Source organism: Rutilus rutilus (assembly GCF_951802725.1).
Source record: "Rutilus rutilus genome assembly, chromosome: 18".
NCBI classification, from domain to species: Eukaryota; Metazoa; Chordata; class Actinopteri; order Cypriniformes; family Leuciscidae; genus Rutilus; species Rutilus rutilus.
The window spans coordinates 16,668,118-16,694,276 of record NC_140231.1 but is presented as its reverse complement, the minus strand read 5'-3'; the positions used below and the strand labels follow the sequence as shown (position 1 = coordinate 16,694,276).

At 37.3% G+C, this 26,159-nt stretch overlaps 1 protein-coding gene across 1 annotated transcript in view; it reads right to left on the bottom strand.

Annotated features, from left to right (window-relative positions):
• nrxn2a (neurexin 2a) overlaps positions 1-26,159 on the bottom strand; it is a 432,089-nt gene that overhangs the window by 226,681 nt on the left and 179,249 nt on the right. Inside the window, exons 9-15 of the mRNA XM_084387273.1 lie at positions 24,357-24,518; positions 19,149-19,575; positions 17,202-17,585; positions 15,387-15,590; positions 12,678-12,704; positions 2,565-2,684; positions 850-1,231 (exon numbers count right to left, since the gene is read on the bottom strand). Of these exons, the coding sequence (XP_084243399.1) occupies positions 850-1,231; positions 2,565-2,684; positions 12,678-12,704; positions 15,387-15,590; positions 17,202-17,585; positions 19,149-19,575; positions 24,357-24,518 (1,706 nt within the window). The remainder of the gene's footprint in view (positions 1-849; positions 1,232-2,564; positions 2,685-12,677; positions 12,705-15,386; positions 15,591-17,201; positions 17,586-19,148; positions 19,576-24,356; positions 24,519-26,159) is intronic.

The following is a 26,159-nucleotide window of genomic DNA, read 5'->3' as shown; positions in this document are numbered from 1 at the left end:
AATCTCTTCTTTATAGTTCCTGTCTTAACTTCATAGTTTAATCAAATTGCTTTAATGATTAATGCTGTTTTCAGCAATACTAGTGTGGACAATAGTGATGCGCTCCTCGGGACTAAGCCATAAAGTCCTTTAATAATGAACCGATTGTATTTCAATGAGCTTCTCCTCTGATTGGTTTGATGCAGCAGAGGGCGGAGTCAAATGCAGTATCCTATATTTTTGCCATTTAAAGTCAACACGAAATCAATTGATGATAATAGTTTTCTTTCCTAACCACAATTCTTATTGGAACTGGACCGTTCAGCAGAATACTTCTCTTTTTTTGATGAGGACGAGGGGCTTTTTCACTCTAGAGCGCATTTGATTGGGCAAAATTCTGTGTAGTGCAAGATGAGTCATCAATATTTTTGGCACATTTACACAGTACCAAAAAGACTGTACATCAGTGTTGTTATTAATTAACTAAAAATTAAAAAACATTTTCATTAAATTAAATGAATCTAAAATAAAAATGAATATAAATAGATACAATTAAAAATTAAAATAAATACAATTTAAATTAAATCTGAAAATATAAAAACAAAAGCTATTTCAAAATAACTAAATATATAGTATATAATTATTACTAAAATAACACAAAAGCTATTTCAAAATATAAATATATAGTATATAACTATTACTAAAATAACACTGTTGCAAATTCTAAATGTGTATATCTGCTAAAAGCGAGTTTTGACAATTAACTAAAAGCTACACAATTATAATTTTATTTTAATAGTGTCTTTAAAAACATGATGCAGGAGTATAATCACAGGAATAAGATAAACTTCTTTTTCTTCACCCACTCACCCCTTCACAAGCTCAATCACGATAAAGTCACTGCCGTCTCCAGAGTTAAACAGCATCAGACCATCGGGGCTGGTGGTCTTGAACTGGAAGAAGAGGTGCATGGAGGCGTAAGCCTGCAGGGTGGACAGCCCCACATAGCTGCCTCGATTCCGAAAGCTGACCGGATCGGCCACGATGCGGCGCATGCCGAAGCGGGCATTGAGCTCGCAGTAGGAGATATCACCATTCTTGCACTGGTCTAGGTACGGCATGCCATTGAAAGTGAGGCCCTGCAGGTGGCCGATGAAGTTGGAAGGCATGACTGAGATAAATCGCCGCTCGGTCATGATGCCCGTCTCTATGTGGTGGAACTCCAGCTGCGTGTGTGCTCCGCTCATCTGGCCTGTGGCAGAACCAAACACGCTCGATTAGTCAGGTCTGGGAACTGAAGATATTAGGGAATGGCGTGCTGCCTGAGCCCATCCCAAGGCAAGTACAGCTTTTGATGTTCAATTCAGAGTTGGATGTGCTATAACGCTGAACTTGCAATGTGCAAGATGAATTTTAACCTGAAAAACTGTTCTATATATAATCTTTCAGTTTTCACCACAACGAAGAATGAATAACATGCTGTCCTAACTAGGTATGATGCAGCAAGTCTATGTTTACTGAACGTGAAAATCCATGAAGATAACTTCCTATAAGAAACATACTGAAATTGAAGTCATCATTCACTGAAAATTGTTCATGAAATGAGTAGCAATTTGCGAACAAACTATTATTTCGTATAGTCACACTTTGGCAGTGGATTGGATAATTTGGTTCACAAAAGCAACCAGATTCATACACAAACTGGAAACATTAGAATTCACAATGAGGTGCAAGAATTTAGACCAATTAGATTTCATAGTTTCACAGTAGGCGGGGCCACCCAGCCCTAAGCTGGAGAAAAAAAGCGATTGTTACTTTAATGGATCACACCTGGTTAGGATACAGTAAGCATGTTTACGTTCACTTTAAAGTTTAATTTCAGTCCGAAATGTTTTCTTGTTTATACACCATTCAAAAGTTTGGGGTCAGTGAGATTTTTTAATGTTTATGAAAGAAGTTTCTTATGCTCACCAGGGCTGCGTTTAATCAAAAATAGAATAAATCAACAAAAAAAACCTATTATAATATAGTTTAAATGTAATTTATTCCTCTGATGGCAACGTTGAATTTCCATCAGCCATTGCTGCCGTCTTCAGTATCAAACGATCCTTCAGAAATCATTCTAATATGCTGATTTGGTGTCCAAGAAACATTTCTTATTATTACCATCAATGTTGAAAACTATTGTGCTGCTTAGTAATATTGTGGAAACTTTGAAATGAATCTACAAGGATTCTTTGACAAAATAAAAAATTCAAAAGAACAATTTAATGTAGCATTGATGAAAAAAAAAAGTACTGTAAATAATAACTTTCAGGATTCTTTAAATACAAATTTCAAAAGAACACCATTTATTTTTAATTTAAATCATTTTTAATATTACAAATGTCTTTAAATGTAAATTTTTTATCAATTTAATGCATGAATAAAAGTATTAAATTCCTTAAAATTTTAAAAAGGTCTTACTGACCCCAAACTTTTGAATGTAGTGTACAAAGGCATATTAAGTTTGAATCTCGACTCTATTATAACTGTAATAATTGTCCATGTGTCCATATACAGTGTGTGTGAGGTCTTCCGCTCACCCTCCACGGTCACATTGTCAACAGAAAGCTGCAGGCTCTTCCCACGGCGCACCACCTTCACAGAGTGCCACTCATTGTCATTCAGCTTATGCCCTGCGAACAGAGTCTCCGGTCCTTTACCTGCAAAGAGACAGGGCCAAAGTCACACACCGCTGCAAGCCTCCCGTCTTATCAATACAGCACAGTCTACCTCACAGGCCTGGTGCTCTCACTCCACACACACACACACACACACACACACAAATACAAACACGTACTCAGAGTGAACTGACAGGACATATCTCCTAACTCAAACGTTTCTATAGAGTGCAGACAAGCATACTGACACTCACGAGCATACAAGCAAACACACTGATTTACATTTCACACAACCACGCGCCCACACAAAACATACGCACCGAGATGCTCCTTAAGGAGAACCGTGACGCGTACATATGCTGTTCTACTAATACTTTCTGTGAGCCTATGTAGGGTATTTATAATGTATTCTTTACAGTACCAGTATTGAAATGCAGGTCAATACAGATAAGTAAGGTGACCAAGCGAGCTCAATGCACTGCGACTAAAGAAAACACATGCAAATAGCAAAAATGAAGAAAACGTCTTCTTCAGATTGACAACACATATGCTGCAAATACTCTGTGAGATTTTGTAATATTTATGTAAGAAGTTTCTTATACTAACCAGGGCTGCATTTAATCAAAAATAGATTAAGACAACATTGTGAAATATTCACAATATTGTGCTTTACTCTGCAAAGCGCAAAGTGCAAACATTTCACAATGAAGACCCAGCAATGTATTAATCTTTTAAATTAGCTTCAGGTCATCACAAATGCTAGTTTGTTTAATTCTAAATGATAGCGCTTATAATTCAGTTAGTTTTGCCATTCTACGTGTCTGTTTGGTGATGTTTGTGCATGATCGCACACCACGTGAAAACGTTTCACTGCGCTGACGTAAAATCTGATTCTTGTGAAAAAGCACTATTGCCTCCTTTGCCTCCTCAGAGAAAACAACCTTGCTTTTCCTTATACAAATATGAATTTAATGTCCTATAATTTTGTGGGGGAAAAGGCTTTAATGACATTCCCAGTATGTTTTAAACTTGTTTAGAGTTAAATTCAATTTAAATGATAGACTACAGCTGAGATGGCAATTGATGCACTTGTTTAGGATAAGGGTAGGAGTATTTCAAATATTTAATATGAGATAGATGTAAGTATATATCACCGCCTTTATAATAAGATAAAAAAATATATTATGCTAATATTCAGCTGTTTAAAGGTAAACTATGTAACTAACTTCATAGGTTAGTTGTCACAACAAGTGAGAAAGGTTCATATCTCGAACCTCTAGATAATCACCCGTTTTAAAAAATAAAGCCGATCAGAGAAGAGTCTTCTGGCAAAAAGAGAATCAGAATTGGCTTGGCTTGCAGAAATGGTGTTTTTATGTCTCAACAGGCGAGTAAGGTATTTTATTGAACAGATAAATTGCCATTTGTAGCTCGCAAATAGAGTTCATTATAAAGCATTATCTACTGTGAAGGGTCATTTCATTATGGGTTGTTGTAAAGCTGTGCTGGAATTTATTTTCATAAAAGTTTGTGTCTATTAATGGGTAAAGCTACAGTAACGTCTTCAGCAAGTCAGCTTAAGATTGTTTTCATTTAAACTTGTTATACAGTCAATGGGTCTCATTCACTAAGCATGCGTACGCATAAAGTTGTGTGCGAAATGTGCGTACAAACGATTTTAAGAACAAAAATAAATAAATTCATGTGTGTACAATGTGTTGTGAATTTGGCGGAGATTTTTCTTCTCCTGAGTTCACCTGTGCGTACAAATACGAAATAATCCACCCAATTATTAGTGAATGAGACCCAATGTCAGAATTATTGGCATCCTTGGTAAATATGATCAAAGGCGGCTGTGAAAATAAATCTGCATTGTTTATCCTTTTGATATATTCACAAAAATCTAACCTTTCATTGAAGTAAACAATTGAAAATAGGGAGAAAAGCTCTTCATGTAATAATGTTTTCCTCTAATACACATTGACCATAATTATTGACAGTGACACCCTTTTATTAAATGCTTTTTCCAAGATAACAGCTCTGGGTCTTCTCCTATAATGCCTGATGAGTTTGGAGAACACCTGACAAGAGATCAGAGAGCATTCCTCCATACAGAATCTCTCCAGATCCTTCAGATTCCCAGATCCATGTTGGCGCTTCTCCTCAGTTCAGCCCACTCATTTTCTATAGGGTTCAGGTCAGAGGACTGGGACGGTCATGGCAGAAGCTTCATTTTGTGCTCAGTGACACATTTCTGTGTTGATTTTGATTTTTGTTTTGGATTGTTGTCCTGATAGAAGATCCAACCCATTATAAGATTTCTAGCAGAGGCTGTCAGGTTTTTTGGTATTTGACAGAATCCATGATGCTATGCTACGTATGAGAACACAATGTTCAGGACCTCCAGCAGAAAAAAAAAAACAGGCCCACAACATTAAAGTTCCAGTAGTATATTTAAATCGTACACATAGGGTACTGTTTGCACCAAATCCATATGGTGGTTTTGCTGCCAAAAAGCTATTTTTTTGTGTGTGTTTCATCTGTCCTGTTTAAAGTTCCAGTCGTGTCTGACAACTGAATATGCTGGAGATTGTTTTTAGATGAGAGCAGAGGATTTTTTCTTGAAACTCTCATATAAATTGTGGTGGTGTAGGTGCCGTTTGATTTATTGATTTATTTTTTTTGCCTTTTTGACCCCAAGACTCAACTATTTTCTGCAATTCTCCAGCTGTGATCCTTGGAGGGTCTTTGGCCACTCAAACTCTCCTCCTCACCATGCATTAAGACAATATAGACACACGTCCTCTTCCAGGCAGAGCTTTAGTTGATTTAACTTAATTATTGCCCTGATGGTGGAAATGAGAATTTTCAATGCTTTAGCTATTTTCTTACAGTCACTTTCTATTTTGTGAAGCTTTTTCTGCACATCAGAACTATATTCTTTATATATTCTATATTACTATATTTTACTCATTATGATGGATAATTAAGGGAATTTGGTTTTGTGTTACCTCATATTTTATTTAACAGGAAGTCATGGCTGGACAATTTTATTTTCTTAGTCACCCTGTTGTGCTAAAAATTGTAAATATGAATAGGGAAATACTTCAGAGATATTTTACTCATTAGAATTTCTAGGGATGCCAATAATTGTGGCCAACAAGTTTTGGAGAAAACATTTCATAATCCATTTACATTACATCCAGTGTTGGGTAAGTTACTCTAAAAAAGTAATTAACTACTAGCTACTAATTACATCTTTACCAGTGTAATTTAAAATGAGCTAAGTATTTAAATGGAAAAAAACATTTGAACATCAATGTTAAATTTAGAGATTAAATCCACTATTGATTTATATAGAACTGGGGCCGTATTCACAAAGCATTTTATCTTACCACTAGGAGTACTCCTAAATCACACAAAAAGATTTTAGCTAGGAGTTTTCTCTTAAAAGTTATTCACAACGCCTTTCAGACCTACTCTTAGTAAAGAAAAATGACAACTCCTAAACTAAGAGTGAGTCTTCGTTGCTATGGATGACGTCATTACTCATGCACGAGCTTGACTGAAGTGACCACCTTGATTGGCTGATGATTGTAACGCGGGAATGATTCCAAACACCTCCGATGATGAGTGACAGGTGACAGGTCTGAGAATGCGTGCGCTCCACAAGTAGTGCGAAGGACGGAAGATGATGAATAACTGAATAAATAGCCTAAATGAATAAAGAGTAAGGCAAAACAAATAGCCTAGTAGCCTAATGAAACATATGGATTGATGCAATATCTTTGCAACATTATTGAATTAATCTGTCACTATATGCCTCTGCCTACGTTTGCAAAGAGAAGAACATTTTAATTTGATTCACAATGAAACGTTACAATTAGTTTACATGCAATGAGTAGCCTAGTTTTGGTTGTTGTTGGTGGCGTTATTGCATCCCTAGTTATGCCTACAATGCAAAATTGTTCCCTCGCGATTGGAAGCTCCTGTAGCCGCCGCGTACGCATTTCAAAACATCGCAACGTGAAATGCCACAAAAAGCGGTTTGTGAATAGGTCTTAGTGAGTTAGGAGTCCTCTCGACTTCTTTTAAGCTGTCCCAGGCTTAGGTGCTACTTTTAGGGCTAAAATGCTTCGTGAATTACTCTTAGTCAAAAAAATTAGGAGTCTTAAAGTTACGAGTGACACGCCCATTATTTTTAGGAGTTGCTCCTAAATTCGCCAGTTAGGAGCTACTTTTAGCCTTAAAATTCTTTGTGAATACGGCCCCAGTTCTATAGTCTGTACAGTATTTAATGCAATTACAAAATAAGTAACTCATTAAATTACAGAAAAATTAAAGAGTAATCCCTTACTTTACTTTTCAAGGGAAAAGTAATTAAATAACAGTAATTAATTACTTAGTAATGAGTTACACCCAACACTGATAACATTCACAACTACACTATGTGTGATTGTTAACAGCAATTTTTTCATCTGCAGTTTCCAGTTCAGCTCTGCTATTGACTTAGTAAATATGCTCTTTGTTTTTCATTTAAATTTGTCACTTATAAATACAAACCACATTGATTCGGTGTCTTTAAATATTGCTTCAAAAAAACTATTGAAAACAGTTCTGCTCATTATAACACAGAGTGACTGGTGATGCCTGAGCATTAGTGTGTAACAGGAGACAAACGCATTATACTAAACTGAATTGAAATGAAATTGAATTGGCCCTGGGTATGTGTATAATCCTAACAGGCTCAGGAGTTTTATGGCCGAGGAACAAAACTGCACACAGGTTTAAAGTGACAGTACGCACACACCAAATCTATCTCAGACCCTCAAGAGTCCAACCACCGACACGAAACCAATCGGCAGCAGTGAAAGTTTGCAGATAATATGCAAAAGTAGTGGTTTTGAGCCGCGCCTACTGCCAGGCCACTGCGGTCCGGGTTGGCGTGGGCTCAGAGGTGCCTGGGGTGTGAGTGGAAAAATGGGTCAGGCCGATGCAGCTGCCTCAGTCTTCATGGCGCTTCAAAGCCCCTTAGACTGCACTGCTGGCTACTCTAATTGGCTCTGTTGGAGTCAACAGACCCTCCGAGGAACAACGTCAGCCTATTTGCAGGGGTGTTGTAGCACTCGGAATCTGATCAATCTTCCACGGATGACTTCGTTTAAGCAAAACATCTGTTTTAAACTGGTAGGCAATCTGTTTGGAGCTCAAAGGCGCACTATAGTATGCAGTACTGTCCACACCTGCGAGTAAAACTCCTAATGATCAGGTACATGTGACACTCTTTGCATCGGAATGTGTCGATGTCATATCACCCTCTAATTAGCTCTTCCAGCTCTGAAAAAAAAACCCCAGAATAAGCGAGCAGGAGACAGAGCGAGGGGGAGTTGTCTTTCTACACCTTCTGGCAGCTTGTTAATTAAATTTAAATCGTTGCCCATCCCTGCTTTTAAATCTAAGAGCGCACGCGTCGATTCGGCTCGGCCTTGTGTTGCTCAGCATTACGGATGAAACTGCAACAGCATAAAGGATTCGAGCGCAAATACAACCTGTGATTGTAAGCAAATACGAGTTAGAACAGTGCTAGATATCAAGAAATGTGGGATACAATGCAGATCTTCATATCAAACTTTGATGAATAGCTTCAGGCGTTGGAAAGAGTCCATTATCCATCAAAACCTAATGTTAACTTAACATTAATGTGGGATTTTTGCATGGTAACGTCACCTGAATCTGCTTTGTATTCATGACGTGCTAAACTGTTTAAAATGCACATCATGGTGAGGAGAAAAAAAAAAAAAAAAGAGACTTCTAACAGATGGCAGAGGGCCCTAATTGGGTATAATTTACTTTAACTACCAGCATTTCTGTCTATTTAAAAGTCAATTAACATTTTACTGTCATTAAAACTTCCATCAGTCTAAATATGTTTGACATAGCCATCAAGTTAATATTGAAAGTGTAGAGGGGACTGTGAAACACTTTCACAGGTTAACATATCAAATGGTCATGCTCGCCTGATTATGAATGTACTTATCCACATATGACCAAGCAGAGATTCATCATCCCGTGAGCATTATGCGCGATAAATCGCTTATCGGCCCCTAAATAGCGGGAGTGCCATAAAACGCAATATGTGTCATCAAATGCGTTTAACATAGTTTGTAACATTTTTGATAAGGATGTTACCTTCCCTAAAAAGGGATGATTTGTAGATTCAGTCCTTCAAAAAGCACTTGCTTGAGACTAAATCTGATGCTGTAATAGATGGTGTTTGTTTGCCACCTTGTGGTGGAAACTGAGAATGAATTCATGATATGTTAATTAGAACAGGAAAATTCCAGTCCTGGATGGTCAATACAGCACTTCAGCAGTGCTAGAATACAGTAACAGCCAAATCTTACAATACATATAATATATAATTTAAATGTGTTGTTTGCACTTTATTTTCATAGTTGTGGCACTTGCAATGAAAATAAAAAAGGGCCATTGTTGGGAGGATTTATAAGCAGAAACGTGAAGCTTATTATATTATAAAAGCATTTATTTGAGCTGTAACATTCTCGTTATTTTATGATTGCTTGATGGTTTTAGGCGTTAAAACTGCATACATATTTAAATAGAAAGGGGCTTTTTCACATTAAAATCATGTTAACTCATTGTTTACATCTTGTGGCTATCAACAGTATATCAACAGTATTGTTGAAACACTGGGTATTTTAATGTTTAAAAATGTTCTCCATTCACGTCCAGCGTAAACGCTCCAGTGAATAACTTGGATATTTGCTTTTTCAAAGAAAAGAAGGGACAAGCAGAAAATAGTTTGAGGAAGTCATCATTATACCACAACAAATGCTGTCAAATGAGCTTAACTTGGGGAAATCTGTAAAATTCTGTTGAATATTGTGTAATTGATACCTAAAAAGTATTCAAATATTTCTGAATGTGTAGATCTTTATGAACAGTGGGTGCAGATTCTGTGTGGGCCTACTTACTGCTTAAATGTCGTGCGTAATGCCTCTACAGTTCATTTAAATGAGCACATGACACATCATGCTCTGATACATCTGTTTTTCATTAGAATTATTATAACATTTATAATGTTGAGTCATTATCACAGTTGAATGAACGATCTTTGATGACGCATTTGAATGGTAACTTAAACATTTTCACTATGCAAAATATTTTCATGCTTTATTGGGAACCGTGTCCTGAAGCACAAACACCTACTACCTCATGACTAATGAAGTACTAGAGAGACAAATCTCACAATTAGAGGCATAATTTACATGAAAATACTGTATGTGGCATGAAATTTCGTAGTCTAGAATTTCTTAAGCAAATGGAAAAAGCTTTAATCCTCAAACAAAGGGAAAAAGAGGATGAAGTCACATACTGTAGCCGTGTATTTTTTTTATTATTTATTTATTTTTGACAATCATGAAACCGAAAACAAACGCATCCAATAACACACATTTTTTACTCAGTTATTTAAATGAGGACATACTACTGTACCACAATTAGCTGACATTATACTACTGCATTATCTTACCCAGCTATTTACCAAATATATACACACACAACCATTTAAAATTTGGGGTCAGTAAGACTTTTTTTTTTTTAAAGAAACTAATTTTAAAGTTTATTCAGCAAGGATGCACTCAAGGATGATCAAAAGTGACAGTAAATATATTTATAATGTTACAAAATATTTTAATTCCGATTAAGTAGCACAACTGTTTTCAACATTGATAATAATAATAAATATGCATCAAATCAGCATATTAGAATGATTTCTGAAGGATCATGTGACACTGAAGTAAAAGTAATGATGCTGAAAATTCAGCTTTGCATCACAGGAATAAATTACATTTGAAAATAAATCAAAAAGTTATATACATTGTAGTAATGTATTACAATGTTATTTTTTACTGTATTTTTTTTTTAAATAAATGCATCCTAGATAAACATAAGACACTTCTTTCAAAAATATAAAAAAAAAATGTCCAACACCAAACTTTGAATGGTAGTGTATATTTAGATTTTTTTTTTTTTAGGAAACGTGAGCTAATCTGCAAGTAGAATCACTAAACCGAAATGAAACAATACATGATAGATAGATCCACTCAATTTAATAAAGCATTCCAGTGAGCAGTTTAATAATTATAAACAATACTACTGACAAACCTAAACCTTAACTATACTCTTAAAGGGACACTTCACCCATTTGCATTAAGCTTTGCATTGTTAGAAACCCAGTCATACTATTGAATGGTCGTGCAACATTTTCTCATTTTCCCCTGAGACGGGAGAAATCCGTTATTTACCTCTTACACTTCCTCCTACAATGACGCAAAAATCGTCATTTTGCGTCATTGTAGGAGGAAGTGTAAGAGGGGGGGGTTTCTGTTGAGACTACAAGCACTCGTTCCTCATCTTTCCCAGGGGGCGGGACCCGCTCACGCTACAGACCTATTACAGATCAGTGGGTGGGACTTTACTCTCTGAAACTGAAAGCAATATCCTCCATCTTGTTTGAAGCTAAGCTAACAGGCGCTGTGGAGACAGATGTAAAGTTATGACAATAGCGGAGGAGAGTACTCAATATGATAAAGAGGATTTCGGAAGTCTGATGCTTGAATCAGGTGTTTGTGGCTACCTTTACAAGCCGCATTATAGCGAAGAGCAGCCGAGGCAGAAGACCTGCCTGCCGCGGACGAGGAGCCCGGACTGGCTCGGGTTAGGGCGGACTGGTGGCGCCGGTGATCTCACTATGCAACTACGAACCGCTACGAACACAGAGATAGAGTCCGTCTGTGGCAAAGATTTTCAACGATGACAATTTCTCCTGGACAAAATCTCTGAATCAGACGAGGACACGGACGTTTGTGTTGTGAACTAGTTTCCTAGTTTCGCACCGCATATGTTCTGACTGAACATCCAGGTACCATGCAATAATTCACCTTTTCGAAAGAAATACAAACGAGGAGTAATGCACTAATGAGTTCGCCAACTAACTAGACATTTTGTGTGAATGTGAAATTAATTTCAAGCTCTGGTGGTAGCTAGACTTGTAGACGGAAGAGTGATTTCTCTTATAGGCAGATATGCGCTTTCTGGATTAGTGGGAGTGGCTTGCGGAGCTGTGCAATGTGGTGCATTGTGGGAGTTGTTGTCTTTCATACAAATGCGCCCTGAAGTTATTTTTTGTCTTTTCTCGGTCACAAAGGCACCAAATTCAAAATTTCTTTTACATTTCGACTACATATATGACCCACTTTAAATAAAAAACAATGTTCAAATGGGTGAAATGCCCCTTTAAACTTTTTAATAATTATTAGAATATAAAACTATTTTAGTTAGTTGTTTTCCAAATGAGGACATCCCTAAAAGTTTTTGTCAGATTTAACTAACTTCTGCAGACAAATTTGTTTTCAATCTAGCTAAACACACATACATATACACATACACATACACACACAGTCCTTTGGTCTCATACTGAACATAACATTCACACTACTTACCTTCAAAATCACTGCACTGCTAAATACTGAGGATTGCACTGTTTCCCAACACATGGATGTAACAGTGCTCAAATACAGGCAATGTTCAACCTCACGCCTGATTTGGCAAATGAAGATTTCTTCTTTTATTAAATGGTTTATTATCGTATTTTCCTTATGTAAAAGAGTCCCACAGGGACATGAAACAGACTGGAACAGTGAGAAACATATGGTGTTGAAATGGAAACTGTTGAGATGGTTATGCTTAATTTCAAACACCGCAGCAAATCGGCAAATTTTGCGTAACAAAAGAGATTGAGATTGAGGGAACGCAAGAGAGGGGGGTGTTGGGGAAAGAGTGAGAGAAAGAGAGAGGGATGCCAACTGGGAACATGTTCAAAAGAAAATCTGTTAACGGTGCAGGAAGACAGGATTACGAGGGAGGAGAAGAAACTTTGGATGAATTGGGGCTGAGCATGAGAGAGAGAGAGAAAGAGACAAAAATAGCATTGCAGATAAAAGAATCACTTACTAAGGTTACAGTCTATCCCGATACAATCTGGTGGGAAAGAGAGTGAGATGGTGAGATTTAAAGGAAAACGAACTAAAATTCAAAACCACATCCTTCAAGGTTCAATCTGCAGACAAATAAACAATTTTTGCACAGAGTCAACCATCCGGGGACAAGGTGAGAGTCAGAATGGCCCTCTCTACAAGGGCCCACACCCCACAAACAGGACGAGAGACAGCACATCTGAGAATCACCTGGCAATTTATATACAGTTTACTGTATACACACACAAAACATTGTATTTAGCCTGTGCTTTGTCTCCTTCCTGTATGTGGGTGGTGCCAGTATGACTGTAGGCAAGGGCAGTCTGCACCATCAGCCAAGAGCTCATGCTCTGTGTAAAAAACAGGTCATCTGAGCTAAACAATATACAGTGCAATATGTTTCATATATATCTCAATATGCTTGCTCTGAAAAGGCTGTTTTTTTTATATTTATAAATCAGAGGATGGAAAAATAGCTGAATATTGTATACATGGTAAAAGCTTGCTAAAAATCTACATAAAAGGATTCAATAAATTAACAAAAATCATATTAATTTTCAATTTCATGAACCAATATAGATGTTACACAACTGTTCAAAAGTTTGGGGTTGGTAAGTTTTTTATGTTTTTTCTTTCTTTTTTAATGTTAAGCCCACCAAGACAGCATTTTTCTTTTCTTTTCTTTTTTAGAAACATTAATCTGAAATAGAAATCTTTTGATCCCATTTGATCAATTAAATACATCTCAGCTAAACAAAAGTACTAATTTATTTATTTCAAAAAAAAAGAAAAAAAATTACCACATACTTTTGAATGCAGTATTACCTACATACACTTTCAAATCAAATATCTTAATACATTTCTGAATGACGACTCAATTGCTCAAATTGCTAAATCTGATCATGAATTTGATGAATCATGGCCATATTGAATATATTCACAGAAATCAATCTAATTTAGCAAATCTAATGCCATTTTTGCATCTGAAGTTTAAATGAAGTAAAGAACCAAGAAAGGAAGCAAAATTATTTGAATGGCAGATTCATTAGAAAACTTAAGGATCAATTAAAAAGAACATTAAAATCATCACAATATTCATATAAATTTTACAGCAGCACTAAAATCATTGTGAACCCACCTAGACTTGATCTCTTTAAAGATTTGTTTTATAGAACAATCTATGATAATATAATTTGAAGTTTGTTATATTAAGTGGTATTGTTAAGATAAAGTATTTACGAATAATCTTTGCAGGCCAAATGTCCAATTCTCCATAGAAAAAAAAAAAAAAAAGAGAAAAAAAAACAACAACTTGCAAACATTGATTATATGACTAAAGACAGATAATAACAGAATAATTGCTCCTATTGAATAGTGCGAGCACTCTTGGCTGTGGCGAACTCTCAAGCTGTCAACCGCTACAGAAGAGTGACCACAGACAGCCAGGGACCTGTCTCACTGTCACACTGCTCTAAGACAGAAACACTAGCTCAGACTCGACTCTCCAGTGGACTGTGTCTGTTTGTACAGAAGATTACAGACAGTTTCAGTCTGAGCCTGAGCTGAGAGGACAGTGAGAGACTTTAGAAGAATTACAATATGGTTCTTATGGTGGGGGAGATCAGGGGGCAATTACATTTCTTCCATCACAATCAAGCTAGACTGCTAAGACTTCTTCAAATGTGTGATCGGTAAAGTTCTCTTTCTGCTTGAAAAAAGGATGTGTGATTGTATTACTTTTCATATTTTGATTTTAAAGTACAAGAATTTCCTTACATATACACACACACACATATATACTGTATATACACATACACACACACACACATATATATATATATATATATATATATATATATATATATATATATATATATATATACACACATATATATATATATACATATATATATATATATATATATATATATATATATATACATATACACACTAGATACAGTATAAAATAAAAATGACATGACTGAATTAAAAGTCAATCTTTAAGTATCTAGTTCAAGACTATCGATTAGAGAATTATTGTCTAATCAGGTTATCACACTATTTTTATATTAAAAATAAAAATACACTATATAATTTATTTTTTTTATAAATCACACCCATTTTTTTTCAAATTATTTGATTTAATTTATTTAAATGCATATTATTCCTGACAACTAATATAATTATCATATAAAGGTGCAAGAAATTAAATAATGATAATAAGTATTAAAGTAATCATATTATTGCTTTGAGATGTACTCTTCTTTGATACAAAGGCGTTTAATATTAAAGTTAATTGTATTTTTTATATATATCTCAAAATTATGATCATGTGTTTCTTGTACCCAAAGATGGCAGTTAGAAAAATGTAGGGAAATTGAAAATTATATAATTTCCCCTCTGTCTCCCCTAGTATGTCTCAATGTGTCTTCTAAAGAAAAAACTACATGGGTTGGTCTCTCTGGCTGTCTGCTCTGAAAGCTGCAGAAAAGATAGCCATTGAAGGCTGCAAAGGCGAGAGAGGATGAGAGAGAGAGAGAGAGAGAGAGAGAGAGAGAGAGAGAGAGAGAGAGAGAGAGAGAAAGAAAGATAAAGATGAAGGAATGAGGGTGAAATGCATTCTGGGAGCGAGTCCAGACTTGTTCTACGAGTGTCTCGCATTCAGAGGTCAGCGGTGAAAGGTTACCTAGGTTGACGGTGAGTCTGACCCTTCCCCCGTCCAGCTCCAGGCGCAGGGTGTCGGCGGACTCTTTGGAGGTGGTGGCCATGAGCAGACCGTAAGCCCTCTGCGACATGAAGCGCAGAGACACGTCCTCAGCCTCAGTGTGAACGGCGTGGGGCATCAGGATCTTCAGAAACATGCTGCCGTCATAACTCAGCACTGCGGACTCTGAGAGAGGAGGAAAATAGAGAGTAAATCAGAAAACACTGACCCAGTTGGGACAAAAGGTCACATTTTTTACATATAGCCACATATTATAAAAAAATGTATATGCATTTTATATACAGTAGTTTTAAATATAGAAAAAAATCTATATTTAAGTTATCATTTTATTATTATCATTATTAAAACTACAAATGTAACTCCATAATAGGGGTGTGACAAACCGTGTCACAATATATCGTAATACAAAAATGCAACATGTATCGTGGATAGTGATGATGTATCGTGGATAGCTCACCCAAAATAAAAATTACTGTGAGAAAAAGTTCACGGTTTCAGAATTTTAGTGTCATTACTACATTAAACTACTATATAATGTTGAATATAATGTATAATAATGCAATAGAAGAATATTTGTGTGTCCTGATAATGCCAAATGTCTTATAATTAAAATAATGTTGGCTTGGCCACTTTTTACTTTTAACATATCTAATCAGTGACAGAGTACAAGCATATTTGTCTAAAATAATTCTGTATTTTCAGCTACAGAATCATGAATATTTTTGTTCTGGTGTCACCATTGTCCTGTGCATTGGGTTATCAGCACCAAGTTCAAGCCTATTCATTTACACCCAAAATGTAATATCAAATTTAGCATTTTAATCAACAGTACATTCTTGTTAACCTTTTACCATATGTCTTGGAGTATCGCAATAATATTATAATAGTATCAAGTTCAGTTTGTTACACACCTACTCCATTAAAATAAAAATGTAACATTTTAATTGGTCATATTGTAGTTAAATTATTATTTTAATTAGTAAAGATTTATAAAAATGTTATTATTATTATTATTATTAGTAGTAGTAGTAGTAGTAGTATTTGTATCATTATTATGTGTTTAATACCCAATGTTTCATAGACAAGGCTTCATCTTAGTCCCAGACTAAAATGCATGTTTGAGCTGTTTTAACTGAAAGCAACTGGCACCGACATATCTTAAAATATGTCACTGCCATTGTTTTGTCTCAAGATACACACCAGTAGTTTTTTTTCTAATGCATGTTCATAAAATCTACTTAAATATACTAATTGATCTAAGGCCTAATCCTGGCTTAATCTAAGCCCTGTCTGTGAAACCAGGCCATAGAGTTACACAAGTAATAAAATAAAGCCATAATAATATCACTCTGTTAATTCACATGGCCATTTGCTCCGTCACTAGCTAACAATGCTACATGCTAATAATTTCCTTATATTAGTATAACAATTATGTTATTTGCTACTCATAACTACTAAAATATTGTTTCAAGTGTATGTGCACCTTTGCTGAGTCGCAAGTAACATGTCTGTGGTGGACATTAGGTGGTCACATTGTAATTCTTATGACAGACAGCAGAGGGCAGGAGAGAGTTAGAAATGACACCGCAACAGCAAACAAAGGTCTAGGCAGGTGGGATCTCATGAATAGAGCTGAAGTGCAGCTATATCTCAATATAAAAGTATATGAGTGAAGCTCTGAAGCCTTGCACTTCTTTATGAGAATGCTCTCATCGGTGAGAAGTAATCCAATGTTTAATCCTCCTTCCCTACTGCTTTAAGCCCTACTTTCCTCACCCATCTCACAGTTGGCACCCAGATATCCAGTTCCAGTGCAGTCGCAGACATGGCGGTTCCAGCCCTCGCGGCAGCGGCCTCCGTGGGCACAGGGCTCCGAGCTGCACCTCCGATGCGTCTCCCTCGTACAGAAGCTGCTGACACCCGGAACGCTCTGAAGCTCCGCCAACCGCCGCAGGTCTTTGCTGCGCCCGTCTACGAAGAGGTCCCGCACGCAACCCACAAAGCCTAGCCTGAGGCGGGCTGTCCACACTTCTGGCGGGAGAGGAAGACCGCCGCTGTCCTCCGGCAGACCCCCCAGATACATTTCACCATCGAGATCGAGGATCTCACTGCCCTCGTTGGTGGAGAAGGGCATGCTACGGCCGTTAACGGAGATGGAGCCTAGGAGACCGGAAATGAAGATTTAATAAAGATCAGTGCTCATCTGCTTGTGAACCTATACACATCAATGTTTAGAGCCATTTTAGTCCTGTTTTTAATAATAGGACTGTCAATTGATTTAGAATAATAGAAAAAATTAATTGGTTACATGATATGTTGATTAAACTGTAAATTGTCACAAAATCATTTGCTGAATGTTGCCTGCAAGGTTGTGCATAATTTAGAATTGAATTTACAGTGCCTTTCCCGTACAATTCAATTTCTCAATTTGAATTGATGAAGCAAACTTTTTTGAATTTGGATGTAAGTGGAAATAAATTAATTGAAATTTAAAGACCAATTTTAACTAGAAAAGCTAATTTTGTCAAGACAAACTTTGAATGTTGGCTTGATAAAGCCTTGTTTAAAAGTTCTGAAAAATGTTTGATTGTTTGGTGTTTGATTGTTTTATGGACAGGGAGAACGATAAAACGATGAATAGAAGGAATGAACAATTGACAGAATGACTGACAGAAACGAAAAACAATGAACGGCATACAGAACGACAGACTGAACAATAGATCGGACGACAGACAGAATAACATATACTGTAAATAGAACAACAGATATAACGACAAACAGAACAATAAATAGTTAAAGAGATAAAGAGACAGAGAAGGACAAACAGAAGGTGAAACCGAATAGACAGGATATATTAAACGGAACGATAGATAGATAGAACGATAGATAGAACGATAGATAGAACGATAGAACGACAGAACGATAGAACGATAGATAGATAGATAGATAGATAGAACGATAGAACGATAGATAGAACGATAGAACGATAGAACGATAGATAGATAGATAGATAGATAGATAGATAGATAGATAGATAGATAGATAGAACGATAGATAGATAGATAGAACGATAGAACGATAGATAGATAGACAGACAGACAGACAGACAGACAGATATTGATTTGGATTATAAATCATTAAATTCATCTCCCTGTGGGCTGTGGTGTTTACATTTACACTCATGAACTGCATAACCCTGGTTACTTGTAGTAGCAGTTAATACACTGTTAAATTGACAACCCTAGTTAATAATTAACAAACTAATTTAATTAATCAGCCGCTACTACTGATCCCTGAAGACTTTCATTATGGTAACTCGTGAAATCAGTGTAGCTGCTGTACAATAGCTGCCACAAAAGTTTTCTTTTTTTCTTTTTTTTAAGTGATGTTTCATTAATTTAGCATTAGCAATCCATGGTTATTCCTTTTTTTCCTGAGCTCAGCAAGTGGAAAGGTCTTCAACCTCTTCCCCCGGGATTTGCAAAATCCCACGCCGGCCCTGCTGCTTTAAAACTGTGAAGAGTTGAGCTCTTACAGTAATGAGATGTAATGAGAGGTGGAAGAAATGGAGTACAGTGATTTAGCAGTTTGTGAAGTATGCATATCAGATAGACCCTCGCCTCGGCTGGCAGAATGAAAAAGTGCTTTGGTCAAAGGGAGCAGGTTAACAACACCGTTTTAAACAGGAGACTAATGTGTGTGCTGATCTTGCAGTATCCCAACCTTTCCTGCCCTCTCTCTGGAAATCCACGTGGCACCATTCCCCGTCATTGACCTTTTTGTTCCCGACTTTCATCTTGATGCTCCCGGAGCCCATGTCCATGAGCAGGTAGAGGAATCCGTCTAGCAGCTCCATGGCGAAGAAGTCCACCTTCGGCGTGCGATCTTTGGAGCCTTGTGGCTGCCCGTGGCTGAACAGCAAGAGGCCGTTGGGCTCGGTGCTTCGGAAGTCAAAGGACACGGAGCCGGTTTTCTTGGTGTTCCAGCGTGGAAGGGTTACGTAAGCGGTCGGCACGTCGAAACTGACAGGGTCTAATGCGGCGACATCCTCGCAGCGGAAGGTCAGGTCGCCGTGGAGGTTGACCTTGGGGTCACGCAATTCAGCCAGGCGGGAGAGATCCAGTCTGAACTCATTATTGGTGTAGACCACCTGGGATGGAGGGAGAGAGAGGGAGAGAAAAAAAAAAAAGTACTTGAATGCTAACAGGGTGGAATGGAGTAGCACGCTGCCCACTGGTACAAACAAACTGCAGCTGATGCGTGTACCTCTGGGGCACGGTTTTCAAGTCAGTAAACACAGCAGTCTCTTTAAATACTCAAAGCATGAGTGGATCACATAAACCTAGCGACCCCATCCAGAGCGCTGCAGACAAACCTTGGCTAATCGATATTCTTTTTCATTAATATGATGAATCATCCTACGCTAACATTAGCTCTGCGAAGTGTTTTTCTGAATCGCACGCATAAACAGTGCATATATTAAGTGATGATCGAGGATATGATGTCTAGCCCACACGTGCCACGGTACAACACAAAGCAAAACCGCTCCGAAAATACCATTCCTACAAACACATGCATTGTGAATGTGTCCCCAGGGATGGATTTTAGTTGCTTTTTTTTTATCTCCGTCACATGTGCTGTCTCTACAGCCAGATGGGCGAATCAGCCCAGCACAGCAAACATGCTTTTCTTTTTTACACCAGCCTCTCTTCTCTGTCCGAAGATGATGACTGATGCTTTGTTGCTGGGTGTGAACTTGAGTGTCTCTGAAAATAACACAAGACGGCCATATTTCTCGTCAGCCCCCATGACAGAAAAATAAAAGGAGAGGTAGGAGCAAAACAAGAGGTGCCAACTGAGCGAGGGAACATGAAAAATGCAATTATTGGCAGAGACCATAGACAAAAAAAAAATTTGGTTTGAAACGTTCTCATTAATAGATCCCTCAGATATGAGGAGGGATCTATTAATGAGAACGTTTCAAACCATCTCCGACTGCACAGCCTAACCATCTGAATCTTCCTGCTTCACTATTACGTCTTAATCTTCCTGCTTCACTATTAGATTAAGATACCGGTCTTTAAGCATTCGCTTCGGTCACACTTTAGTTTGGGGAACACATTCACTAGTATTAACTATGACTTTTGACTCAAAAAAAACTATTAATAGTTAGTAAGGTAGTTGTTGTAGTGGTTATGAGATGTAGAATATGGTCATGCAGAATAAGGCATTCATATGTGCTTTATAAGCAGAGCCGTCCTTAGGCCGGTGTAGCAGGTGCAATCGCACAAGTCTATTATCAGCTTGCGGTAATAATGGACAGCTTAATATTCAACAGTATTATTCATCTGACTGCAATGACACCATTGTATGAGAACTGAACTGAGCTGGACGATGACATCACTGTTTTCTCCAGAGCTGCTGTATAGAAAAAAAATAACTAAATTAATAAATAATGATTTTTACAACCAAAATGAATCAACACTGAACTTACTTTAGCTGGACAAAGACACTATTTCCTTCTAGAGCTGCTGTACAGCTGAAAAAAAAAAACAGCTGTACAGCTGTTTTCACTGTAAAGCTGCTTCGAAACAATCTGTATTGTAAAAAGCGTACACAGCGTTGGGAGATCCAGTGAGAAAGCATTTGAACTTGCCGCAGTATTAATAACGTCGCTGCAAGATATAGTGAGAAGCATTCAGATTCTCTGTTATAAACCATATCAGATCAAACAGCGCTGATGTGGGAACCAGGAGAAATATTGTGCCATGAACAAACAACTTACAGAAGTCTTTAAGTCCACAAATCACCAACATTCACCATGGATTTAATGTAGCAACGCTAACTGTAACCATGGTATTGTGGCAGAAATAGTTGAATTATTTTTTTTATACATTATTCATCTCAGGGTTCGTACAACCTTTTGAGTGTGAAATTCAAGCACTTTTCAAGGGCTTTCAAGAGCTTCACACATTTTCCAGCACTTCAAAGCTATAAATATTATCCAATTTCAATCTTAGGTTACACTTTATTTTAAGGTGTCATTGTTACAGTGTAATTATATATTTAAGTACTGAGTACTGAGTATTAAGCAACTACATATACTTACTATAGGGTTAGGGTAGGATTAGGATTTGGTTGAGGGTTAGTTGCATGTAATTATGCATAATTTACTGTTATTACTATGGTAAGTACATGTAACATACAGTATATAACAAGGACACTGTAAAATAAAGTGTTACCTAATCTTATTTCAAATGTGATGATTTGTAAACCTAAAAGTTTAAAGATGTAGAAAAAAAAAGAAGAAAAAACAAACAAACAAACAAACAAACAAACATGAAATTACCATTATAACCAGTAGAAGGGAGCAGAGGAGCACTTATTGAGGTAGGAAGTCACAGTAATTTTATAATTAAATTAAATGTATGATTAAAAATCCCCCCAGTGCTACAAAATCAGGTGCTGATGCTACCATTTGTAAAACTGAGGCTACGTTCACACTGTCAGTCCAAATCCGATTATTTGTGTATCCGATTGGAGTCTGATATAAAATGAATGGCATCCACATTGGGTATCACAACTGTTCAGATTCGATTTGTGTGTCCATGCCGCTCTTTTGTTTTACGGAAAATCTGCATTGGTTTTTATGGCAATAAAGTGCCGTTGGTTGGTATACGCCAAAAACAACAACCGCAACATGAAGGGGTTTGCAAAACACGTTTTCTTATTATTTACCACGACAACGTGTAGCCGGCGCGCTGGACTACTGCGCCTTTTGGGGCAGCAGCAGAAACATAGGAGGCTGGTATGCTTGGCTTTATTCTGTGCTGTCATCTCTACCAGTTTTCAAAACATGTCTCTCTTATGTTGTCATTTTCTGCTTGTCGACAACACGACCTTATTTCTGCAGCGACTTTCAGCATGTTTCCTATAACAACGTCTGATGTTTACATTTTACGTGGCGCGAGAAAGTCACATAAACCATGCGAAATCCAATCAGAGCAGTCAGACTAAAACGGATTTCCAGAAATGCAATTTGATGTGATTTTTTTTTTTTGCAGTTCACACTTGCTAATTCTGATCTGATTTCAATCGGATATGCACAAAAATCGGATTTGGAAAAGTTACTTTTTTTTTTTTTTGTGATAAACATTCAATAAACAAAAACTGCAAAGATAACATGTAAATTAAAACAAATTAAAAAAAATTATTTGTCTTTCCACCATGCTGTAGCAAGGGTCTAACTTTTCATCCAAAATTGATTATCCAGTATCCCTGTAGCTCAAACAGCTAGCAGCTCCAATGTCAAAGGTTCACTTGCCAGGGAATGCATGAACTGCAAAAACATATACCTTGAATTCAATGGATGTCAATTTGGATTTAAAAAAAAAAAGCGTTACATTTTTCAAAATGAGGGAAAACAAGTTTGCATGCAAAATGTGGGACAGCTAAATGTAGTTTTACTGCAATGAACTGAAAATGTATGCTATATATGTCAGATTACTCTCACTTCTGTCTAGTTTATATCTTGGTTTGGTGACAGAGCTCTGACACTGCTGGTTTGTCATGTGCCTGTGTTATAGTCCTGTTTGTTGTGAGCACATGGTTTGTCAGGTGTTTCCTTGTGTCATGTGCTCTCCTGTCGATTGTCTAGCCCCTCCCATCTTGTTACCTGATTGATTAAATTTGCCCCACCTGCCTTCCCTCGTCACCCTCTTTTGTTTGCTTCCCTATTTAGTCTCCCTGTGTTTGCAGTCCTGTGCTGGTTTGTTGTCTATGTTCCCTTGTGTTTCTTGTTCCTGCAACAGTCCAGTTGGACTTCCTTGATGCCTGTCTTGTTTTCCCCCACGGGGTAGTTTTTGTTTGTATTTTTTATTTATTTATTATTATTACTTAATAAATACCCACTGTTCGTGCACTTAAGTCCTTGCTCCTTTCCTCCAACCCAGACCGTGACAATATATTGACAAAGTGATAAAAGAGACTGTTAAAAAGTTTTAGTTGTTGGATACAGTTGAGAAGGTCAAGACCTCAAAGATATCTGATTGTTAAAAACTAGCTACTTTTCATGTTAGGTTGATTTTTGTAAATATTTTACCAAATATATAAAATAGTTCTCAACAAAAAGCATGGGATTTGTACCCCATTACAAAGTCACAGGATACCAAAGTGTACCTTATTTGTGTAAAGTGCCACCAGTGATTTCAATGGGAGATTAAAATATATTTTCAAAGGCAAAAAAAACAAAAACAAAAACAAGGCTCACCAAACATTACAGCCTAACAAGGACTTGACAAATTACTCGAGAGGGTATATATATACCCTGACAAACTAGCCTAATTAAACGCTACACAGGTAGACGCAGTCAACATGGGGGAAAACATGGACACAAAGTACCTGCACAACAAAAGAGCAAATGAAAACGAAAGAGCGATGAGACAAAATCAAGACAAAACAGACTCCCAAAAGCGTAACAACGTTGTAGATGTTTAAGTGTTTCTATCAGAGGCACGACAAGGGAGTGCTGAAGTTGCTGCTGAAGAGGGACTGATACTGACTGTACGGTTGAGCAGGTAGAGAGTGGTGATTAATAGAGTCCGGGGTCAACGAGACAGAGATGGAGAGTCTGGGACAGTCGAAAGGGGATCCATAGAGGAAATCAATTTTTAATTTGGCTGTCAGGATAGTAAAGCTGGAACTTCAACGGTATAGACATGACATAAATTATGGGACATGCTCAGAGGGGTGCGAATGGACACGAAAGAGAGAGGAGAAAGGAAAAGGACAGATAAGGAAGAGATAAAAGAGGACAGAACGCTCGCCAAACAAAGAGAACATTAATGGATCCCAAGAAACCAGGTTTCTTCTTTGAGGTGGTCTCGACCCAAATTCAATGTAAAGAACAAAATGTTTCAGAAGTGTACTTACATCTTTAAGGCAGCCCATGAAGTTATTGCTCACGGGAGAGCCGGGAAGATCCGCGGTGTTTGGACTGCCGCCCACGTAGAAGAAATCATCTGAACCCAGCATGGTGTAGTCCTCCTGGGTGTAGCCAGTGGTTGTCAGCAGCCCGTCCACCGATATCGTCACCTGTTTGCATAAAAGCCACGGAAGGATAGAAAAGAGAGGGGAAAGAAACGAGAGAGGGAACGTGGGAAATCTTTTGATTAAGAAACACCCGCAATCCTTGTTGGCCTCAACAAGTACCTCTACTAAAAAACTGGTCTGTTTCACGTGGGGGTTCCTCTGGTTCTCTATGCATACGTTTGCAAAGGGGGCAACCCATTTTTATGTCTGCTATTGCTGCTTTCTGGCTGAGAGAATGCTGTCATGTGTGCTGGACTGTGCACTAGTCAGTGTTGGAGAGGAGAGACAGGAAGGGAAGGTGTATGGCGTCAGGAACTAAGAGGAATCACTATATGTTGAGTGGATTAGCAAGTGATGTTAAGGGTGACTGTGCAGATTAGTATAAAAGGGGGGATTCAGACACAAAAATGGTTGTTAGTATAACAGAGGTTGCATTTATTCATGTTTGTGGTCAGTTCTGATCAACTTCTAGATTAACTGCACACATTTTGTAAGAGATGTATTGAAAAGAAATACTTTGAAGGTGTTTGGGTAGCGATAGCTTTAAGATTGTTAATACACAAGCCATGCATGATGGTTAAGACGTCTTAGGCTACAATTTCAGGACTTAATATGGTTAGACTAAAGAGTAATTTATGATTTCTCTAGAGCAGAATTATATTTACAACATTTGTAAATGTTAATACTAAAGTGTGGAAACACTGGCAGACATCCAAAACAGGTGGTTTTCTTGCAGTATTAATAAATGCTCAGGGTTGAGGCGTTTCCATGCCGACAGAGAGAGAGAGGATTCAGATTTCATCTCTAATGTCGTCAAAGATTCTGTGAGCATTATTATTACTGTGGACAAGTAGGCAAAGCTGGAAAGAATGCAGCTTGTTTGATGGAAATTGTAGATGGTTTGCATTGTCCTGAAATTGAAACCTAGTATTTTGTCTGAACCTTTAGAAGAGAGAAAAAAAAAAAGAGCAGATAAAGCTAAACATGGAGGGGAAAACAAAGCCCCACCAAATAATAATAATAAAATAAATCAAATGTACAGCACCACACAACAACAACAACAACAGAAAATAGTTACCCACACATGCAGTAGAAGCAAATTATGCAGGTGCATAATGGCATATAAGCTGCGTATTATATAAAAAAACGGTATCCGAAGCACAAGTCCAGTAATATGCAAAACATGTCGCACATGCTGTATAAAAAGTGCCACGTCATCGGCTACTTAAAGAACTCAATGACAAAAATCTCGACAACAAAGATGTACTCTTTTTCCACAGGAAGAGAAGGGTAAGGGGAGGTCAGTCTTTTCTCTGATCTCTAGACAGAGGGTTAATAGCAGCTGTATGGCAGCCGCAATCATTTTTATCCACTTCTGTCATTTTCCACTTTCAATTCATATAAACAGTGAGTGTTTGTGCTTAAGCAGAACACCTCCATTTGTCTGCCCAAGGTCATGCTTTTTAGATTAAGTGTGAGGCAGCTGGAAATTAGAAAGGACTGTCAATGGCATGTTACATTCTAGCATTGACACAATGTGAATCTCTAAACAAATTTAATTAGCAAAATAAAACTGCATAGAATCTTGTCTCACAAAGTAATTTATCTCACTCAACATCTATGCAATGTCTATTTTTCAACAGT